At 39.3% G+C, this 18,876-nt stretch overlaps 1 protein-coding gene across 1 annotated transcript in view; it reads left to right on the forward strand.

Moving 5' to 3' along the window:
• Window positions 1-18,876, forward strand: part of ryr2a (ryanodine receptor 2a (cardiac)) — a 156,175-nt gene that overhangs the window by 16,737 nt on the left and 120,562 nt on the right. The window contains exons 2-9 of the mRNA XM_088284276.1: window positions 1,857-1,976; window positions 2,716-2,820; window positions 3,750-3,824; window positions 3,937-4,015; window positions 4,255-4,367; window positions 5,942-6,041; window positions 15,494-15,590; window positions 17,675-17,749. Coding sequence (XP_088140402.1) covers window positions 1,857-1,976; window positions 2,716-2,820; window positions 3,750-3,824; window positions 3,937-4,015; window positions 4,255-4,367; window positions 5,942-6,041; window positions 15,494-15,590; window positions 17,675-17,749 — 764 coding nt within the window. The remainder of the gene's footprint in view (window positions 1-1,856; window positions 1,977-2,715; window positions 2,821-3,749; window positions 3,825-3,936; window positions 4,016-4,254; window positions 4,368-5,941; window positions 6,042-15,493; window positions 15,591-17,674; window positions 17,750-18,876) is intronic.

The raw sequence follows: 18,876 nt of genomic DNA on the forward strand, positions 1-18,876 counted from the left end.
CGGCAGTATGTGTCCATTAAGTGGGTGTCCGCTCCCCTCTCTGCTCCGATTACATCATCGCTGATGCATCCCATCCTCCACACTCACTCGCTCACTCTTGCTTTGCCAAGATTTTAAATCCTCATCCACTGACCCGCCCACCAGCAATTTTTGTGTTTCAAATCCCCATGGCTGTGCAACATATTCTTTTGAACCCAAAACAAACACACGCATGTCAAGACACAGATCGTTGCAATGATTTCCACACGGTTTGAATTGTGTGGAATTGATTGCAATGTGAAATGAAAGGTTTGAAATGAAATATTCCGAAATACTCCTTATTTGAAACACATGTTTCAATGAAGGCCAAGATGGAAATATATTCTACTCTTCTATTTTGGGTTCATAATTTAATATCCGACTCCAGAGTAGTAATGTCTCACTAGTGATTTGGGATTTATTTTAATCTGTGGTTCTCAAAGGCACTTTTGGCTGTACTTGAGATTTTAGAATGTATTTTATATATGTTGATTTAGTCAGATCCTCAGTGAAGTACAAGCCCAAGTGTCTCACTAAATGAAAAAAGATTCAGTTCAGTACAATAGTTCAATATTCAGTGTTGATGGTTGGTTATGTTGTCAGTTTTTTTCAATTATTAAAAAATATATTTTCTCGGAAGATCTATTTTTTATTTAAAAATAAATTTAATGCAACAAACCCTTACTACCTCCACAAAGGAGGACACTTTATGTTGATAATTATTTTTAGTTGCACAAATCTTAAGATAATTCTTTCTATTTTGAGATATCTTTTCATTTCCGAATAGTTTAAAGGTATGACTGCAATTGGAGTTCCAAAGTTCAGCAAATTTAACATTGTTTTAAGTCTTTTTGTTGTGACATGTCTTAATGTATCCGTTTCTACACAGTTGCTATGGTCCTTTTATGCTCTGTTCTTTTGTGATGACATATAGGCTTGATGCTTTGAGTATTTAAGATCGAGTTACTCAGTGATAGTCAGTGCGTCAAGCTTTCTTCGTTTGAGGATGTCAGCCATCTTCCATGTGTTCTGAATCCAGGCCTGCTTGTTATTACTTGGAATTTTTGTATATAAAGACTTTTACGTCGCCAATTTCGTCTCCTGTCTGCTTCTGGGTCCAAACCCCACTCCCTACGTGACACTTATATTTTTTCCCATCCAAAAATACTTTGCCTTGGCTCGGCTGAAAAAAAATATTTCACATCAATGACAAATGGTTGAGAACTAGGGATGAAATGATTAATCTAAAATAGATTTTAAATTGATTTAAACTGCTTAACTCATTCGCTGCCAGCCGAGTAAACAAGAATGAATCTTTGACGTCTTCAGCCGTCAATGGGAGTCAACGAGTTAAAATATGCATTGTCAAAAATAAAATTTATCTGAAAATTCTGATCAAAAAAGGATCTGTAATGATGACAGTTAACTCTGTTGCACATTTTATTTTCATATTTAGTTCTGGCACTAACCAAACATTGATAAGACAAAAATGGAGTACAAGACAAATTATTTGCCCATTTATAACAAGGACAAAATGCATCTGTTCGAAAAAAAAAAACATCTATTGCTTATAAAATGGGTAATTTAATTTTGATTTAAAAGATTAAAAAAAAATCTAATCAAACTAAAATCGGGAACTGAAAATCGAATCAAATCAGGTCTTGAGTGAATTGCTTCATCCCTACTAAGAAACACTTTCGTGAAGAACTCCTGCATGTGTATGCTGACTTTAATGTCCTATTTGGATTGGTCACACTGGACTGATAATATTCTTAATCTGTACTATGAGGAATGTATTAATTTTATGTTTGCATGTGTGTGTGTGTGTGTGTACTTAGAATGATGAGGTGGTCCTACAGTGTTCGGCAACAATCCGTAAGGAGCAACAGAAACTCTGCCTGGCTGCTGAAGGCTTCGGAAACAGGCTGTGTTTCCTTGAATCAATCTCCAACTCCAAGGTACTGATTGGTCATTTTCGCTTCTTCATATTCCGCCTGAGTTGAGTCCAATCCGTCTGTGTCAACAATACACAAATGTGAAGACAAAAAAAAAAAAGAGCTACTTTCATTTGAGGTTCCATTTATGGAAAATCCAGATGCACATTTGGACCCCCTAAAATTTGGAGAGTTTAGTAATAGTCTGACCAAGAAAGTGCAAACACCAAAATGACTCATTTTCAAAATAGAAATGTGCAGAAACAAGGAGAAGAGAACTATTTTCCCCAACATTTTTAATTTTTTTGTTTCCTCTACCTATTAGAGTGCGTTAATTAGTGCCGCAGTGCAAAGGCCATTTTGGAATCACTGTTTAAAATTCTTCTGATGAGCAAATTTCCTTTCTGGAGGCCTCAGTATGCTTGCTAACATGGTAAAAATGTATTTTAGCAGTCCCGCTAAAAGTTACCTGACATTACTTTCGATCTGACCGATTGCAATTTAAAGCGTTTGTTATAGCAAGAAAGTCTCGTGGGCTCTTGTTTAAAATTGATCAGGAAGTTGGCCATTTTGGATGAATTTCAGAGCACGGTAACAGCGAGAGGAGCAACATGCCATTTTATTTTATTTTTTTTAGCCTGCGCAAAGTGGCCTGAGCCTAAATTCAATTATTCTGAAGGTTTGCCATGAAAAAAGAGGGTGTTAGAGCATGTTCACCACTGCTTATCACAGTTTTTCTTTTTTTTTTTTTTTGCCATTTCAGAATATACCACCAGATCTGTCAATCTGTACTTTTGTGTTGGAGCAGTCGCTGTCGGTTCGAGCTCTTCAGGAGATGCTGGCCAGTACTGAAGAGAAGACCGGAGGAGTGAGTTGGAAAAGATGGACAAAAAGCACATGAAGAGTGGCAGGAGTTTCCCAAAACTTCACATTTTAGACGGTTTTGAAGGAGTTTCAGTCAGCTTTGCACAAATAAAAACACTAAAAGATTTGTTTTGGTTACTGCTGGTGTGGAGTAAGACAATTAATTACAAAAATATAATTGATGAAAAAATGGGTTAAGGTGATTAGAAGACTTTACATAGTGAAAATGAGTGGAAATAGCATTATTTACTTCTTGAATCAATTTGTGATTCATGCACCCCTAAATTTTAGGTTATCGGCGAAAGAAATTTAATTTAGAAGTCCGAAGACACATTTCAAAGAGAAATATTGCAACTATTTTAGTTGTGAAAGATGTCTTTGCAAAACATATTCTAATAATCGAATTTATTAGTAGTAGCAGTTGTAGTAATTAAGGGATCTGGGTGTTGCAACCTTCTACTTTTTCAACAACCACACCCAAAAAGATGGCAGGTCATTAATATTTTTGTATCCTATAACTACTATAAATGTACCTGTTCATCCATCTATGCCAACAATGAGTAACGAGTAAAAGGGCAGAAGGTCAAATGAACCCGTCTAACCACCTGTTGCATTTGATAAAACAGAATAATAGCTTTGGATTCAACTAACTTTGGCCAGACTTCAAACCTAGTTAGTAAATGCGTGAGTAAATTAAGATGAGAGCATCGTTATTTCAGTCAATATGCTTTTTGCTTTTTTTGTTTTAGTTTAGTGACGTGCTGGCAGATTTTTCGAGTGTAAAATACAGGATGTGCCTTGGCTCAATCAATGTTAGGAAACACTGCAAACCCATTTCACATACTTGGGGGAAAAAAATCACATTTTCTCACCACAGATGTTGGTTTTGTGTTCCAAACAGTTCTTTGTTCCTATCATGTCCTTCTCCCCCAGACGATCCAAGGGGCTGGTCATCGCACTTCATTATATGGCCATGCGGTCCTTCTACGCCACTCTTACAGTGGAATGGTCTGTACACACGCTGCTAGCATTACCATGTGACATTTCCCTGTGACCTTTTGTTCTTTAATGTTTCCGGATGAACACATGCATTGATTGTGGATATTGTTTTTGTGCACAGTACCTGTGTTGTCTATCCACATCTCGATCATCCACAGATAAATTAGCCTTTGATGTGGGGCTGCAGGAAGACACTATAGGTATTTATGGTTTGATTTCTGATCCTTTTTGACCTTCTCTTTGATTAAGTTTTAAATGTATCTTTTCACATCTATCCATCTCTTTGTTTAAGTTTTTAAATAAATCTCTTTGCATCTAAAAATGTCTTTCCTTTTTTGGATTCTCAATGACATCACTGAATGATCACAGTGAAAAATATTGACAAAACTCTTTTGTGAGTCATTTTTTATAACCTTTTGCGCTGTGATTCTTTGTTCAGGTGAGGCATGCTGGTGGACCATTCATCCAGCATCAAAGCAACGTTCTGAGGGGGAGAAGGTTAGAGTGGGGGATGATCTCATTCTTGTCAGCATCTCATCTGAGAGATATCTGGTAATTGCCTTCGGCATGTAGGAACACAGAACACATGACGAGGAAGCTCATATATACGACGGATGTAATAAGTCTACACACCCCTATTTAAATGCAAGGTATTAGCGATCTAAAAGATTTAATGTGCACTATATTCAACACAATACAAAAAAAGCTATGAATTTTTTAAGCGGAATTAAAAATAAACAGTAAGATATTGTGGTTGCGATAGGGTTACTCAAAGGCCCTTTGAATAGAGGCAGGTGTTCGCTAACTCCCATTATACATTGACTTTTATTTAAAGTGATCATTTAATTATGAACACAGCCACATTACGCATAACATGCTCGCCCTGTGCTGGCGTGGATTTTGCTCCGGGTACTCTGGTTTCTTCCCATGTCCCAAAGACATGCATTGTAGGCTAAATAAAGACTTCAAATTTTCCATAAGGTCAACCAAAGTCAGCTGCAATAGGCTCGAGCACAGCAAGCCCAGCGAGGATAAGTGGTACAAAGAATGAATGGCTGGATTTATACATGTTGTACTCTGGGTCACATTGGTGAAAATTTTCGGAAATTATTTATCATTTATACAATCACAAACCTGCCATTTGAAAAGTGGTGAATAAAGTTTTTATAGCCACAACACACAGCAGAATTCATATTTGCATGAATCAAGTAAAATGCATCCCCAATATATATATATAGACTTTTTTTGAATGTGCTGTGTACATACACATACACCAACAACATTTTTTTGCCTTATAGGCCCTACCTGTAGTCCCCTCAAATTTAAGGATCATTTGTACATACGAACCCTTCTAACACAATGAGGCCACACCTCAAGGAGGGGGACTAATGTTCGAAGAGGTTATCCACTAATGAATGTTGATGTTGTTGTTAATGGCTAGGCACCATGTCCCAAAAAAGTTACGTCAACAAGGACGCAGCAGAATAAAGGAGTGTGAGGTGGTATGCCCATTCAATTTACCTCAATTTGGGAAAGATGACAAACCCGTGCTGCATTGTCTTGCACAACCATTGAAAATATAGCTGCTCTGGATATAACAAAGACCCAGGGTGTGGCCGCTATAAATCCGGACCTCAACCCTATTGAGAATCTGTGTCAAGTTTTAGACAGAGACTATACATGGACTTGCAATGTCATTAATTCTGAGAGTAGTTAAGGTGATATTGAAAATGGAAGACTGTGTTGGCATGTAACTTGAATGATTTTTTTTTTCATTCATGAAGTGATCTCTACAACATACCAATTTCCTATAAATCCATTATATATTTTTTTTAAACAGCTCTTGCATGATAATTGGAAAGTTTGCATTTGGAGTAATTTGACATTATTTTTTTATTTGAAAAATAACCCTTTAGCTTATTATTCAACACAATGGGGAAAAAAATGTTTTGTGTTAACTGCATCGAGTATTTACTTTGGAACACTGCATTATTTCGCAAGTGATCATGAGGTTGTGGCTTGTCAATGTATATCAGTCATCAAATAGGGTTGTCAAACTTATTTTCTGCAGTTCAGACGTGTCAGTAAATGATTACATTTTCAAGCATATATTTGTATTCCCACAGCATCTATCTTATGGCAACCAATGTCAAACTGTGGATGCAGCCTTCCAACAGACGTTATGGAGCGTTACTCCAATCTGTTCTGGGAGTGAAGTGGCACAAGGTACAGAAATATTTCTCCATCACTAATTATTGATGTCATTTTACATGGCACTATATCCAATTAATCTGATTTATTTTTCTGTTACACTGTTTTATTTAGGCCAGGGTGCAAGGCAATTCAAATGCCAACTTGCATCACTATATTTATTAGTCTTGCGATGAATAAATTACCTTTTTAGGAACCTCAATGTTCCAGAACATTTAACAGGAGGTCATTTGCTAAGAGTGTATTAAAGTGTCATTTACTGTAGACAAATGATATCACTGATGACGCGTGAAGCCTTGCTGTTGGTACGGTTAATTTACAGACAAGAGAAAACGCGTAATATATAACCATTATTTTCGTGTTTCATGTTGGATGTTATCTAGTTTCCACTGACAAATAAGATTGTTAAATCATGGAGTGGGCTCAAAAATGAAAAACAATAAATAAAAGTGTTTCCCATGTATGGCAACACTTTCAGTAGATCTCTCCTCTTAACATATCACACATTAAAGGATTTTCCCGTATTCCGTGAAATATGCATGGCAATTATGCATACTCACAGTTCAGCACCTATAAATTCACATATTTGCGGATTAAATTATTTCTTTTTTTAAAATAGTTTTTGGTGGTTTATTTAGTTTTTGTTACTGGTGGACAAGTACCGATAAAGGGCTGATACCAGCCGTATTTCAAGATACAGCGTCAGACACTATTAACGCTGCTTTGCTGCGGTTTTACTTTAAGGGGCAATAAGCGTGCATGAATGACAGAATATTTTCCACAGTAAACGGTATAGCAGCATGGCGGTGATAAGCGAGCATCTAAGAAGGAAGCACGTTGTGGCTGATAGCCGATTTAATTTCTGACGTAGGGATAGTCATGTATGGAAGCTAGTTGGAATTAGCACACACCATTTACATCTATTGAGATGCCCTAACATATTTTAGTGTCTACTATGGATTATGGTGGCATTATTCAGCAAACTCATGCTTATTAAAAACCAAAACAGAGTTTTTTGTATACTGGTGGTTGACATCGAACAACAAGAGCACATGTGCTACCTCACAATCACTCATGACCACACACATGAGTGTTGCGTTTATGAACTTGAACACGTGACTTATTTGCCACAAATCCTTAAAGATGAAGTTTGAAGTAAGTTCTGAAAATGTCAAATTAAATATTTTTGCATCACAAGTAAAGTAATTAGACCTAATACAAATGACGCATGAACAAATATTTTCTATTTGGTATACAGTGAACCCCCGGTTATCGCGGTTAATGGGGACCGAGACCACCCGCGAAAACTGAAAATCCGCGAAGTAGCGTCGCACCTTAAAAAAAAAAAGACAAAAAAAACCACCGTGTATATATATACTTCGCACCTATATATATATATATATATATATATATATATATAAATATATATAGGTGCGAAGTAGCGGCACACCTTCAAAAATGCTTAAAAAAAATAAAAATAAAATATATATATTTATATATATATATATATATATATATATATATATATATATATACTGGTAGAGAGACAGAGAGTGAAATTCATGTTATAACAAAAAAAAATTATTATTAAAACTTATTTTTTTATTCCCCAGCCATTATTTTTGTATTTATTCAATTACTTCTTTTTGTATTTATTTAATTACTTCGACTTTTACCTGCTGGTACGCCGTCCGGTGTGCCCTGTGAATGTTATGATCCTCCAGCAGAGCTGGAGGGTTGAACAGGACTCTCCAAACGCAGACACGGGAAAAAAGGTGGTGAGACAAAGATATTTATTATAATCACAATATAGTCAGTGTAATCAGCGCGTCTCGCAGCAGCTGACGAGACGATCGCTGGAGGAACGCCCACACAGCTGAAAAAACAAAAACACACGCGGCATGACAGGCACGGATCATGACAGGCACGGTTCATGACTGTGAAATGAAAGGTGGCATTCTTCATTTATTTATTTATTCATTCATAACTGACAGCCTCGCGCTCCGCCGGTGCCCGGGGAAGGTGCTCCTCTTCGGCTTACTGTGACGCGAGCATGCCCTCCTCCTCGGGAGCTTCCATTCGGTTAAACTTAGGGGCCGCTAGGCACCGCCCGTGCCTGGGGAAGGTGCTCATTTACGGCTTAACTGCCACGCACGCCGGCCGGAGCTCTGATACGGTCCGAACCGCGCGAAACGTCGCCACAAATTGTGTCCGGGGGAACCTGCTCTTCTTCGTCTAATCTCTTCTTCGTCCACTCTCCTCTTCGGCGCACGCCGGCCGTCTAACCGCTTCAGCGCCCCCTTGTGCCGCTCGGCGAAACTACAATGCCCCCGAATATTTTTTAGACCCGCGAAGCACTGAACCCGCGAAAGGTGAACCGCGAAGTAGCGGGGTTTCACTGTATTTGACAAAATAATCATTTTCCCAAAGTGAGATTGTTCCAAGACAACTATAGCAGAGCTCAACATAGAAAGTGTATTAAGCCAGTCAGAACGTATCTGAAGGGATCCAGGTATTTAAAGAGTTGGCGAAAGATGGGCTTGTTGCACTTATGTTCGTTGGAGCATACATGTATGAGCCAGATGCTCTTCATTGATACCAGGGGAGCCAAACTACAACTACTGGTTAACAGGGCAATTGGCAATCACTGTAAACCCAGAAGCCCCGACCAATGCACTGGGACTGTATAACCGAAGAAACTTCATCAAGCATCTGTTACACGGCTAAGAATGATGGGCCAACTCATCTGCCGTGCAACATATTAAATTTTTTCCAATCAGCAGCAACTTCCCCCTGTCAGGGCACAATAGTGACATTCAGAAATGTTCTCGAAGCGCAGCTTCTCTTGCGTCATCACAAACTGACTGTTCTTCTGCTACGGTTACACCAAAACCATTTCTATTACAATTTCTGACAATTCTACGACAATGGTTTTATATCTTAGCCCACATAACTTGCTGTATTATGTTAGCGAGGGAAAACACAACATGCACGTTTAATAACAAAGACTATAATTCAATGAAATATAATTAAATTAAAGAGTTTTAGCTGTTGCTCTTACAATTCTTTTTCACATACTGAACTGGTTTAATCCACTTTTGTCAGGTTCGCCAATTTGACATATAGGGTTCATAGCTGAAAGGAGAGACACCCAGCTCAAGTGCAGACAGAAAGGTTAACAAAGTTTATTTGGCAACTTCATCTTCCTTCTGTTCCCCGATGTTTTTCATACATTCCCTTTTATAACATCGAGAAATCAGATTACATTAAAGGGTAGTACAGTTCGTCTTCTCAAAAGCTGGTTTGGTCCGGTTTATCATTGGTGTGTCGTCGTGGGTCGCAGCTGACTTTGACGTCAGCATCTCTTATCAGGACCTAGCACGATGTTGCTTGCTTCAGACTTTGAGGCCAACTTCTTTATCAGGACTCATCACGATGTTGTTTACTTCATCCTCATTTCTGAAGAAGTGCCACCGCCCTTCTTTTCAACATGATATGTGCACCATGTATTGAAATAAAGTTGCGTCATGGCAAATGTATAATAACCTCCAAATATTATTTTAACATTCCCCCCTGTTTATTCTACATTTGCCCCAAATATTATCATCAATGGAATTTCCAAAGATTTGATTCCATCAAATCATTAGCTTGATAGCAAATGTAAACCCCTCTATTTTTCTTTGTTTAACTTTAATGTATTTGAGCGTTTTGGATTAACGAATAGGATCTCCCAGGTAAATTCAGTCGTCGTCATCAACTTGGTCATCAGTGTCTCCTCCATCACCAGTACCTCTGTAATTAATCAAAGGATATATTTCCTGTCGTTTGGAATTTGCTGGAGCGAGAGCTGTTGAGATAAATCGGAAAAGCAAAACGCGAATGCAGGGAATACAACAACATCCACACAGTACAAGGATTGAGGTGAACATTGTTATAGAAATCATTACAGAAAATACCATATTTTTATATTTACCAAACGTTTTGTTCCACCACTCATCCCATGCAGAGGTAGTCACACCTGAGTGTTCCTTCAGCTTATGCTTCAGGGTGCGCAAGCCTGCAATGGCTCTCGTGAGGGACCCTTCCGGAGAAGTGTTGTTAGGAATGAGAGTACAACATTGATCCCTAATCATGGCGCAAACCCCTCCTCTCTCTGCCAACAGCATGTCCACCGCGATGCGGTTTTGAAATGCCATGAGTGATGTTGCTGCCAATTGTTCTTTTGGACCAATTTTACGTCACCCCAGATGGAAGGACGACGAAGGACCAATTGTTCTTTAATAGCTATAAATCCTTCTTCAATGAAGTTCCCCAATCTTTGCACGTTATAGTGTATGTAATTTATTCGATCCACACTCTTATTCGGTGTAATCCAAAGAAGAATGGACTCGAACCCCGCTGCGATTTGATTTACCAACTTATACTCATCTGGTACGCCCCTTGGTTGGCCAAATGCATCCAAATAGGTCATATCACCATCCCTCCAGGAAGCACTTCGTCTTTTCCTGGCGTAATAATAGGGTTATTCGTGGGCTTCAACTGCCTTCCGAATGTCCCCTGCTGTGGATGGAAAAATAGACACTGGTAAGAGAAGTGACACCAATGCACAAGTTCCAACTGCGTCCTTTAATGAATCAAATAATTTAGTACCCCGCACCACCACCACACATCGCTGCGTGGCAGTAGTGTACCTGCTTGGAGTACAGTTGTCTTACACCACTTGTGTTCCTGTGAGATTAACACAAGTAAAGTTAGCCACTGCCACATCGGTAGAAAAGATAGGCTTATCTTTCGTTGCCTTAATCGCAGCGTACACATCATTCCAAGCAATGCAGTCCGCATTAGGTGTTAATTTCATCATTACTTCTAAAAGGCATGTTGATGGAAGAGCTGTTGGAATTACTCATAGTAATGGTCTCGGACACATGCATGAAACACAGCTTTTAGTGCAACCAAAACTACACAACACAAAATCTCAATTTTTTATCCACGCGAAAATCATGTCAACCGAGAGACCCCTAATAGGGTAGGGTTGAGATGACTTTTTACAATGCACAAGGTGTATGTTGCTTGGGGAAACTGTCCTCGTTTTGGCCTTGTGTTTCCCTGACAATTGTGTCGAGCACAGATCATACAGGCTCTTCAAAAAATCTTTTGAGAAAAAATTAAACCCATATGTTGTATAAAATTGGTTTATCTGTCTTACCATACCATCCCTCCTGTTTGACATGTGTGTGACAACATGTGTCAATATTGCGAAAAATATTTTTTGGAAGAATTGTTTTTTTTTTTTTTTTTTTTATCTGAACTGACATATATGCCATTAGTCAAAGTAGTTCCTTTTTCTAGCCATAGATTTTCTCTTGCATAAGACTTTGTTGTTACATGTCTGCAAGGATGTTGCCTCGCAGAACGTTATCTATCAGCGCACACACAGCCACACCTATGAATGGCTTGGTAGCTGCTTCTTTTGCTGTCTTATCTTTCCTAAAGTAATGTCATCAGTATCCACAGTATGTGCGGAACATTTAAATGTTGCAATTTGGTTTTGTTATTTTTATCTAGTTTCCGTCTTTGTGCCATTGTCATCCAAAATTCTGTATCTTCATATCCGTCTTTATTCACCTCGTTTTTTTTTTTTTTTTTCTCTTTCTCTCCTCTCTTCGTTTTATTTTGTAAGTCGACTATTTTTTGTGTATTAAGCTGACCAGCGAATTTATATTTTGTTATCCATGAGTTTAAATGTTTTACTTTTTCCGGACATTGGCTTTCTATAAATTTCCAGTCCTTACACGTCAATTGTTGTTTCGGATCCTTTTTGCTAGCTTTTTTTACTGTTTGATTTCCCCATGTTTCCCTAAACTGTTCTCCAATCCCTGAACAGGCTGACAATTACTCTGTTTTAGGTAATTCCCAAGCTTCTGCTTCCCAGACAGTTGTCAGTTAAATTTCCTGTTCCAAAATGAGGTTGCAAGCCTCCATGCACCCTTTTACATTCACACTATTTTTCCCCCTTCTTACTTTTTTCCCGTTTTCTCTTTCCCATATTTCTCTTCCCTTTTTTTTCCCTCTTCAAACGCGCGTGGAGGATACACCCCTGTTATCCTCTATCAGTTTTATAGACTATCTCTGTCTCTTCACGTAACATTGACTAGTATTCTTACGGTTTTACACAGTTTTAAAGACTTATTACTCTGTCTCGTCCCCACAATATCCCCACGGAATTTAACTACTTACTTGCAGAGGAGTCCGCCCTCCTGTTAATGCAGAATTTAACTACGTACCCCTTCAAATGCCCACATTTATCACACTCATTCATCACATTCGGACTTCACACACTCACCCAAGATGAGCTGAACGTCTCTCTCCGCAGCCTCCCTTCAACTTTCAGCATCCAGTAGCAAAGTCGAGGACCAGGTCCAAAAAAAGAAAGAATCCTTATCTTGTCGTGGCCACGATTGTCCCCGGTCGTCGGCTTCGCCCCTGGACGCCTCCAGTATGTTGGGTTCACGGCTCTGAAGGACCAATTTTATGTCAGGTTCGCCAATTTGACATATAGGGTTCATAGCTGAAAGGAGAGACACCCAGCTCAAGTGGAGACAGAAAGGTTAACAAAGTTTATTTGGCAACTTCATCTTCCTTCTGTTCCCCGATGTTTTTCATACATTCCCTTTTATAACATCGAGAAATCAGATTACATTAAAGGGTGGTACAGTTCGTCTTCTCAAAAGCTGGTTTGGTCCGGTTTATCATTGGTGTGTCGTCGTGGGTCGCAGCTGACTTTGACGTCAGCATCTCTTATCAGGACCTAGCACGATGTTGCTTGCTTCAGACTTTGAGGCCAACTTCTTTATCAGGACTCATCACGATGTTGTTTACTTCATCCTCATTTCTGAAGAAGTGCCACCGCCCTTCTTTTCAACATGATATGTGCACCATGTATTGAAATAAAGTTGCGTCATGGCAAATGTATAATAACCTCCAAATATTATTCTAACAACTTTACTACAGTTGTCTTAAACAGTGACAACTTCAGGATGAACAATGTATATCTTTGTAATGAAACCTAAAAATTAATAGATTTCTGTGACAATGGCTTCCAGCACTGGCTAATGGGTTAGTGCTAATAGAAGCCCTCAACATGCACTTTGGAGCTTAGTTTAGCAAAACACTAAGATTGATACTGGCGCCTCACAACACAACCTACCCTGTTTCACATTAACTTCGGCCATGACTTTAACTTCTAAACACCTCGCGACGTCAGTTACCAAATTAGACATATCATAGCTGTTGTGTTTCGTCTCCCGCAGTCGCGTCGCACTACGTATCGGCCATTGCAAACGTACGTCGTAGCGAATCACATTCAAAAACTAATATATATACAAACATCTTCTATCTAGCTAGACATCTACAACACCTTCAACATTTGTGACCATTGTCTACTCTTGCTTATCATTTTTAACTTATTTACAATACAGTTTACCTGTCAGGGCACAATAGTGACATTCAGAAATGTTCTCGAAGCGCAGCTTCTCTTGCGTCATCACAAACTGACTGTTCTTCTGCTACGGTAGTCAGCGTCGGCTCTGATGAGCAAGGTCCTAGGCACCCTCTGCTGGCGAAGCTAATATTGCACCCTGATAGACATACAGACACTAAACCTTCATGTTCTCATTAGAAAATGTCATTTAGCCCATCGACAATAAAATTGTGAGGGGGGGCAACTACTTCTATGTATCCATTTATCCCATAGCGCCACACATCCAGTGAGGCTGTGGAATACAAATTTGGAGGCGAACTCAAAGCCAGTTGCACAGGTGAATATCATGTGGCATATTCCAAGGATATGCTCCGTACTCGCGACTGTTCTGCAAAGGTCTGAACCCTTTCAGTCTGATCATAATCAAAAGTGCCTTTGGGTACCTGTTCAAAAGTGGAACAACGATCAGCCACCACCTCTACGTGGATGACATCAAGCTGTTTACCAAGAACGAGCATGTCATTGACACCATAATTCACCTGACTAGGATATACAACAATGACATCAGAATGCCATTCAGACTAGATAAGAGTGATCATATCGAGGCAAGAGAAGAGGATCACACCCAAAGGGACTGAACTACCTGAATGCAGCATAACAGATGTGCATGACAGCTACAAATACCTGAACATTCCACTGGTAGTTAGCAACCGTTAGGAGGCAGCTCAAAGAGCAGTCATGGCAAACTACCCAGAGAGGTTGAGGCAGACCCTGAAATTGAGCAGAACGTCTAGGAGAAGATTAACACTTGCCAGTAATCAGATACTGCGCTTGCATAATATCCTGGCCACTGCAAGAGATGCAAGCCACTGATATCACGAAATAAATTTCCTTGCAATGGCCGGTGGATTCCAAGTCCAGCTCTTGAATGCCTGTACAAAAAGTGAAAATTGGGGGCCATGGACTAGTTAGCATCATGGGCACTATCCGGGATGAAACAACAGGCCTCCAAGAATACATTAAGATGATGGCCTCTAGTGACAACCTGTAAAGTGAATATCTCAGGCAACAGAGGCCAAGTAATAAGAAGGAGCCAGATGGACTGTCATAGAAAGACAATCCCCTGCTTGGAATATACCATCGACAAACTGAAGAAGTGGCTGACAAAGGAAAAAAAATATACCAGCGGCTGGAAAATTATGGACTGAAAGAGCACAGAGGCGCTAATAATGGCAGCACTTGAACAGTCCTTAAATACAAGATCGAAAGAGGCCTGGGTCTACAACATCAGACAGGACCCCAGGGATGCGCAAAGATGGCCCAGAGATGGTGCAACATATCACAACAGTGTGTAAGATGCTGGTTGGCAGGCATACATGGAGAGGCATAACCAGGTAGCAGCAATAGTTTATCGGAACATCTTTAAGAATTGTGGACAAGAGGTCCCAGAATCAAGACAACCGAAGGTGATTGAGAACAACCAGGCCAAAATCTGTGGGAATTCCAGATCCAGACCGACAAATCGGTAATAGCCAACCAGTCTGATATAGTGGTGGTGGATTAGCCTCAGAAGACAGCAGTCATGATAGATATAGAAATCCCGAGTGATAGGAACAGTTAAAGCTGAAGTTAGGGAGAACTAGAGAAAATATGGAGGGTAAAGTCAACAATGGTGCCAGTAATAATCGGAGGACTGGGGGAGGTACACACCAAACTGGATGGACAACTCAAGATACCAGGAACAACTTTCAACATGCCCATGCAGAAGACCACAATACTCTGAACCGCTAAGATTCTGCGCAGAACCCTCAAGTTCGCAGGTCTCTGGTGGGGAACTCAATTTTGAAAATAAATTCTGAATTCATTTTAGATGTGGAAGCCTGGCTACCTCTGTCTCTGATATCCTACCTATGTGTTGCATCTGATTTATATGTTCATTTGTCCTTCACTTTTTTCTTTCTTTATTTTCCTCTTAACTTGTCTGCAGGTTTCTTAATAGGCGGTGATGTCTTGCGTCTCCTTCATGGTCACATGGATGAGTGTTTAACTGTTCCATCTGAAAACGACGGGGAGGAGCAGAAGAGGTAATATGCACATTTACTCTATATGTATTGTAAATGATTACATACTTCACATATTTCTGTGGGTGTCCTGATGTAAAACCCAGAAGAGCACTGCGGCTGAATGTTTTTTTTCCTCTTGTTCTTTTTTATTGTTGTACAAATGAATCACCCAAGTGTTAAAAGTGCTGAGTGGAATGTATCTAGGATTTGGCAAATACAAAATAAATCACAGTTTACAAAGTTTATTCACAAATAATGATATTAAACACATATACAATTTACAATCAATCAAGTAAATTCTGTGAAATGAGACTACCCAAAAGCTATCCATAGCTTATAAAAACGGTTCTTAAAAAAACAAACAATTATAAATTACGATTCCATAATTATAACCTAACCTATTATTTGAAATCCCTGAGACGTCCCAAGATTTCCTAGATACAGAGATATTAAGATATTAAGTAAACAATGCATTAGAATCACAACTAAATTAATACAATTTAATAAGACACATAAATGAATGAATGACTGAATGAAAGTAACCAAGGACTACAATGCTGATTAATGCATGTGTGCTGTTAATTCAAAAGATTTCAGCAATGACGTCACTAGTTGCATGATTTAAGATTTATTGATTGTTTTTATTTCAAAGCTAATGGGATGAAAGTCCAGTTGACATCAACTAGTTGCTGATGACGTCCACAGTCAGCCACTAGGATCCCGACAGTATTTCAGGCCGACCCACGTGGGCCCAGCCCTTCCCTCATCTGTGACAGCCAATCGGTGTAGAGACCAAGCACAAGGAAGATAAATAGAGAAAAAAAATACAATTAAAAGAACTGCCACGTGCGCGCACACACACAGCGTGGTGATCTGTGAAATAAAAACAATATCTGGCACGTCATTGGTAAGTCCATTCTCGACGCCATATGACAACTTGGACCGATTGGCTGGGTTTGAAATACTGATGAGAAGTCACAGATGGACTAAATTACTGACGAATGCTGATCTCTAATGATATCACTGATATTTTTTTCAGTCCAGTACTTAGGAGTCGTCCACAAAATCCACAGTTAGGTTAATATTACATTTTGGTGTTCGCGGTTTTCTGTTCAATGTGGTATATGTTGACTGTTAAAATTATGTCTTTTGGGGATAAGTGCTTCAGAAAATGGATGGATATTCAAGTTAATGATGAAAGAATGACATCATTGTGACAGTATGAGGTTAAAAATAAGTGCAATTCTGGCTTCAAGATATGAGACATTACTAGATCCAACATGCTTTCCATTTATTTTGGGACAAAGTTATATTTAACAAATGCTAAAAAAAATGGCTGTCATTAAAATGCAGTTGAATCTTTTGAGCATTCTGTTCCCAAAAAGTATATCTTAAAAATAATAAAAGTAAAAAATTCTTTCTAAAGCTCAGTAATTCCACACTTGTTTGCACAAAAATGAGGAGACATAAATAGTATCTTTTCACGTCTGAACATGATCATGTTCATGTAACAGATATTATATATTAGCGTCGGACCAACTATCTAATTACTTCCTTCTTTCATAAGTGAAGGATCTTGGGATTTGTAGTCCTCCAAACTAAATAAATAATAATAATCTACATCTTCCATCTGTCTGTGAATAACTAAATAAAATAAATATTTAATGGTGCCTAATTAATCATAAAACATACAATGGAAATCAGATGTTTTAGTTATGTAATCCTTAAGGTTTCATCGCTTTTCCATGTATGATTTGTCTTTCATTCGTAAATCAATTTTATCTTAGTTGAAACATACTGATCGTCGTTCGTCAGTACTGTAGTCCACTATGAGTTCTCATCAGTATTTCAGGCCAATCAATCCAAGTCAGATAAACGGCGTCGAGAACGGACTTACCGGTACCACGTCACACGCAGGTGCCGCTCACCTGACATGCAGTTAAATAAATAAAAAATGAAATTGTGTTGATACATTGCTAATTTGCACTGTTGTTTTTTTTTCAAGTGAGAGAATGATGAGGAGTCTTGACCATTTGAACATAGTGACCAACTGTAAAGTGTATGATACCAATTATCATTATTACAATTATTTTTTTAATCACCAGAACGGTGCATTATGAAGGTGGAGCAGTGTCCAGTCACGCCAGGTCCCTGTGGAGGCTGGAGACACTACGAGTTCTGTAAGTGTTTCAATTGTGTAAAGACAAACTAGCAACAAACACATTTACAACCTGATCACAGTTGAAGATAAAGAGTAGTACTGTATTTAATAGTGCACAACTGATTTTTGGGGTTGATACCAAAATTAGCGGCTATAAAAACCCCATACCACATATATCAGCCGATATCAGAAATACAAACCGATAATAGATTATATATCGGGCAAAATATGAAATACGATCATTGATATTCACAGGGTAAGTACTTGAAGACAAATTGTTATAATGCCCAATCGCACCCTTCCAGGTCTCACTGTCATCGCCCACTTTAGCATTGAAGTCCCCCACCACAATCATGGGATCCCCAGGGGGCATGCTGTCTACCACACTCTCCATAAAGGGTGGGTACTCTGAACTGCTGTTTGCTGCATCAGCATAAACAACAGTTAGGACCCACCAGCCCATATTCCATGTCCATCGTGTTAATTTCTGTATCCGGGGATCGGACCTGCCTTTTGCCGCCGCCCAGCTAATAGGGCACTTGTCCCCTTTGGCATTTCCCAAGGGGTGGTGAGTCCATGGGAAGAGGGACCAATGTTGCCTTTTTGAGCTGTGCCCGGGCCCCATGGATGCAGGCAGGATGTTCATTATTTTGTTGTGTTATTGTTTCATTTCTATTACATTATTTTACAAAAATGTTTCAATCAGCATCTCCAAATCTGAGTCCGTGGTCCTCAGTCTAAAAAGGGTGGAGTAACCACTCCAGGTTGGAGATGAGATCTTGCCCGAAGTGGAGGATTTCAAGTATCATTGGGGTCTTGTTCACGAGTGAGGGAAGATTGGCGTCTGCTGTGATGTGGACCTTGTATGGGTTTGTCATGGTGAAGAAGGAGCTAAGGCGGAAAGCGAAGCTCTAGATTTACTGATCGATCTCTGCTCCTACCATCATCTATGGTCACTAGCTGTGGCTCATGACCTAAAGAACAAGACCTCGGATACAAGCGGCCGAAACGCCGCAGGGTGTTCAGGCGCTCCCTTAGAGAATGAATGAGAAGCTCGGTCATCTGAGAGAGACTCAAGTCAAAACTGCTCCTCCACGTTGAGAGGGGCCAGACGAGGTGGCTCGGGCATTTAGGATGCCTACCAGG

The sequence above is a fragment of the Idiotropiscis lumnitzeri genome, chromosome 20, assembly GCF_059441095.1.
Source record: "Idiotropiscis lumnitzeri isolate Australia: NSW breed Sydney's pygmy pipehorse chromosome 20, RoL_Ilum_1.0, whole genome shotgun sequence".
NCBI classification, from domain to species: domain Eukaryota; kingdom Metazoa; phylum Chordata; class Actinopteri; order Syngnathiformes; family Syngnathidae; genus Idiotropiscis; species Idiotropiscis lumnitzeri.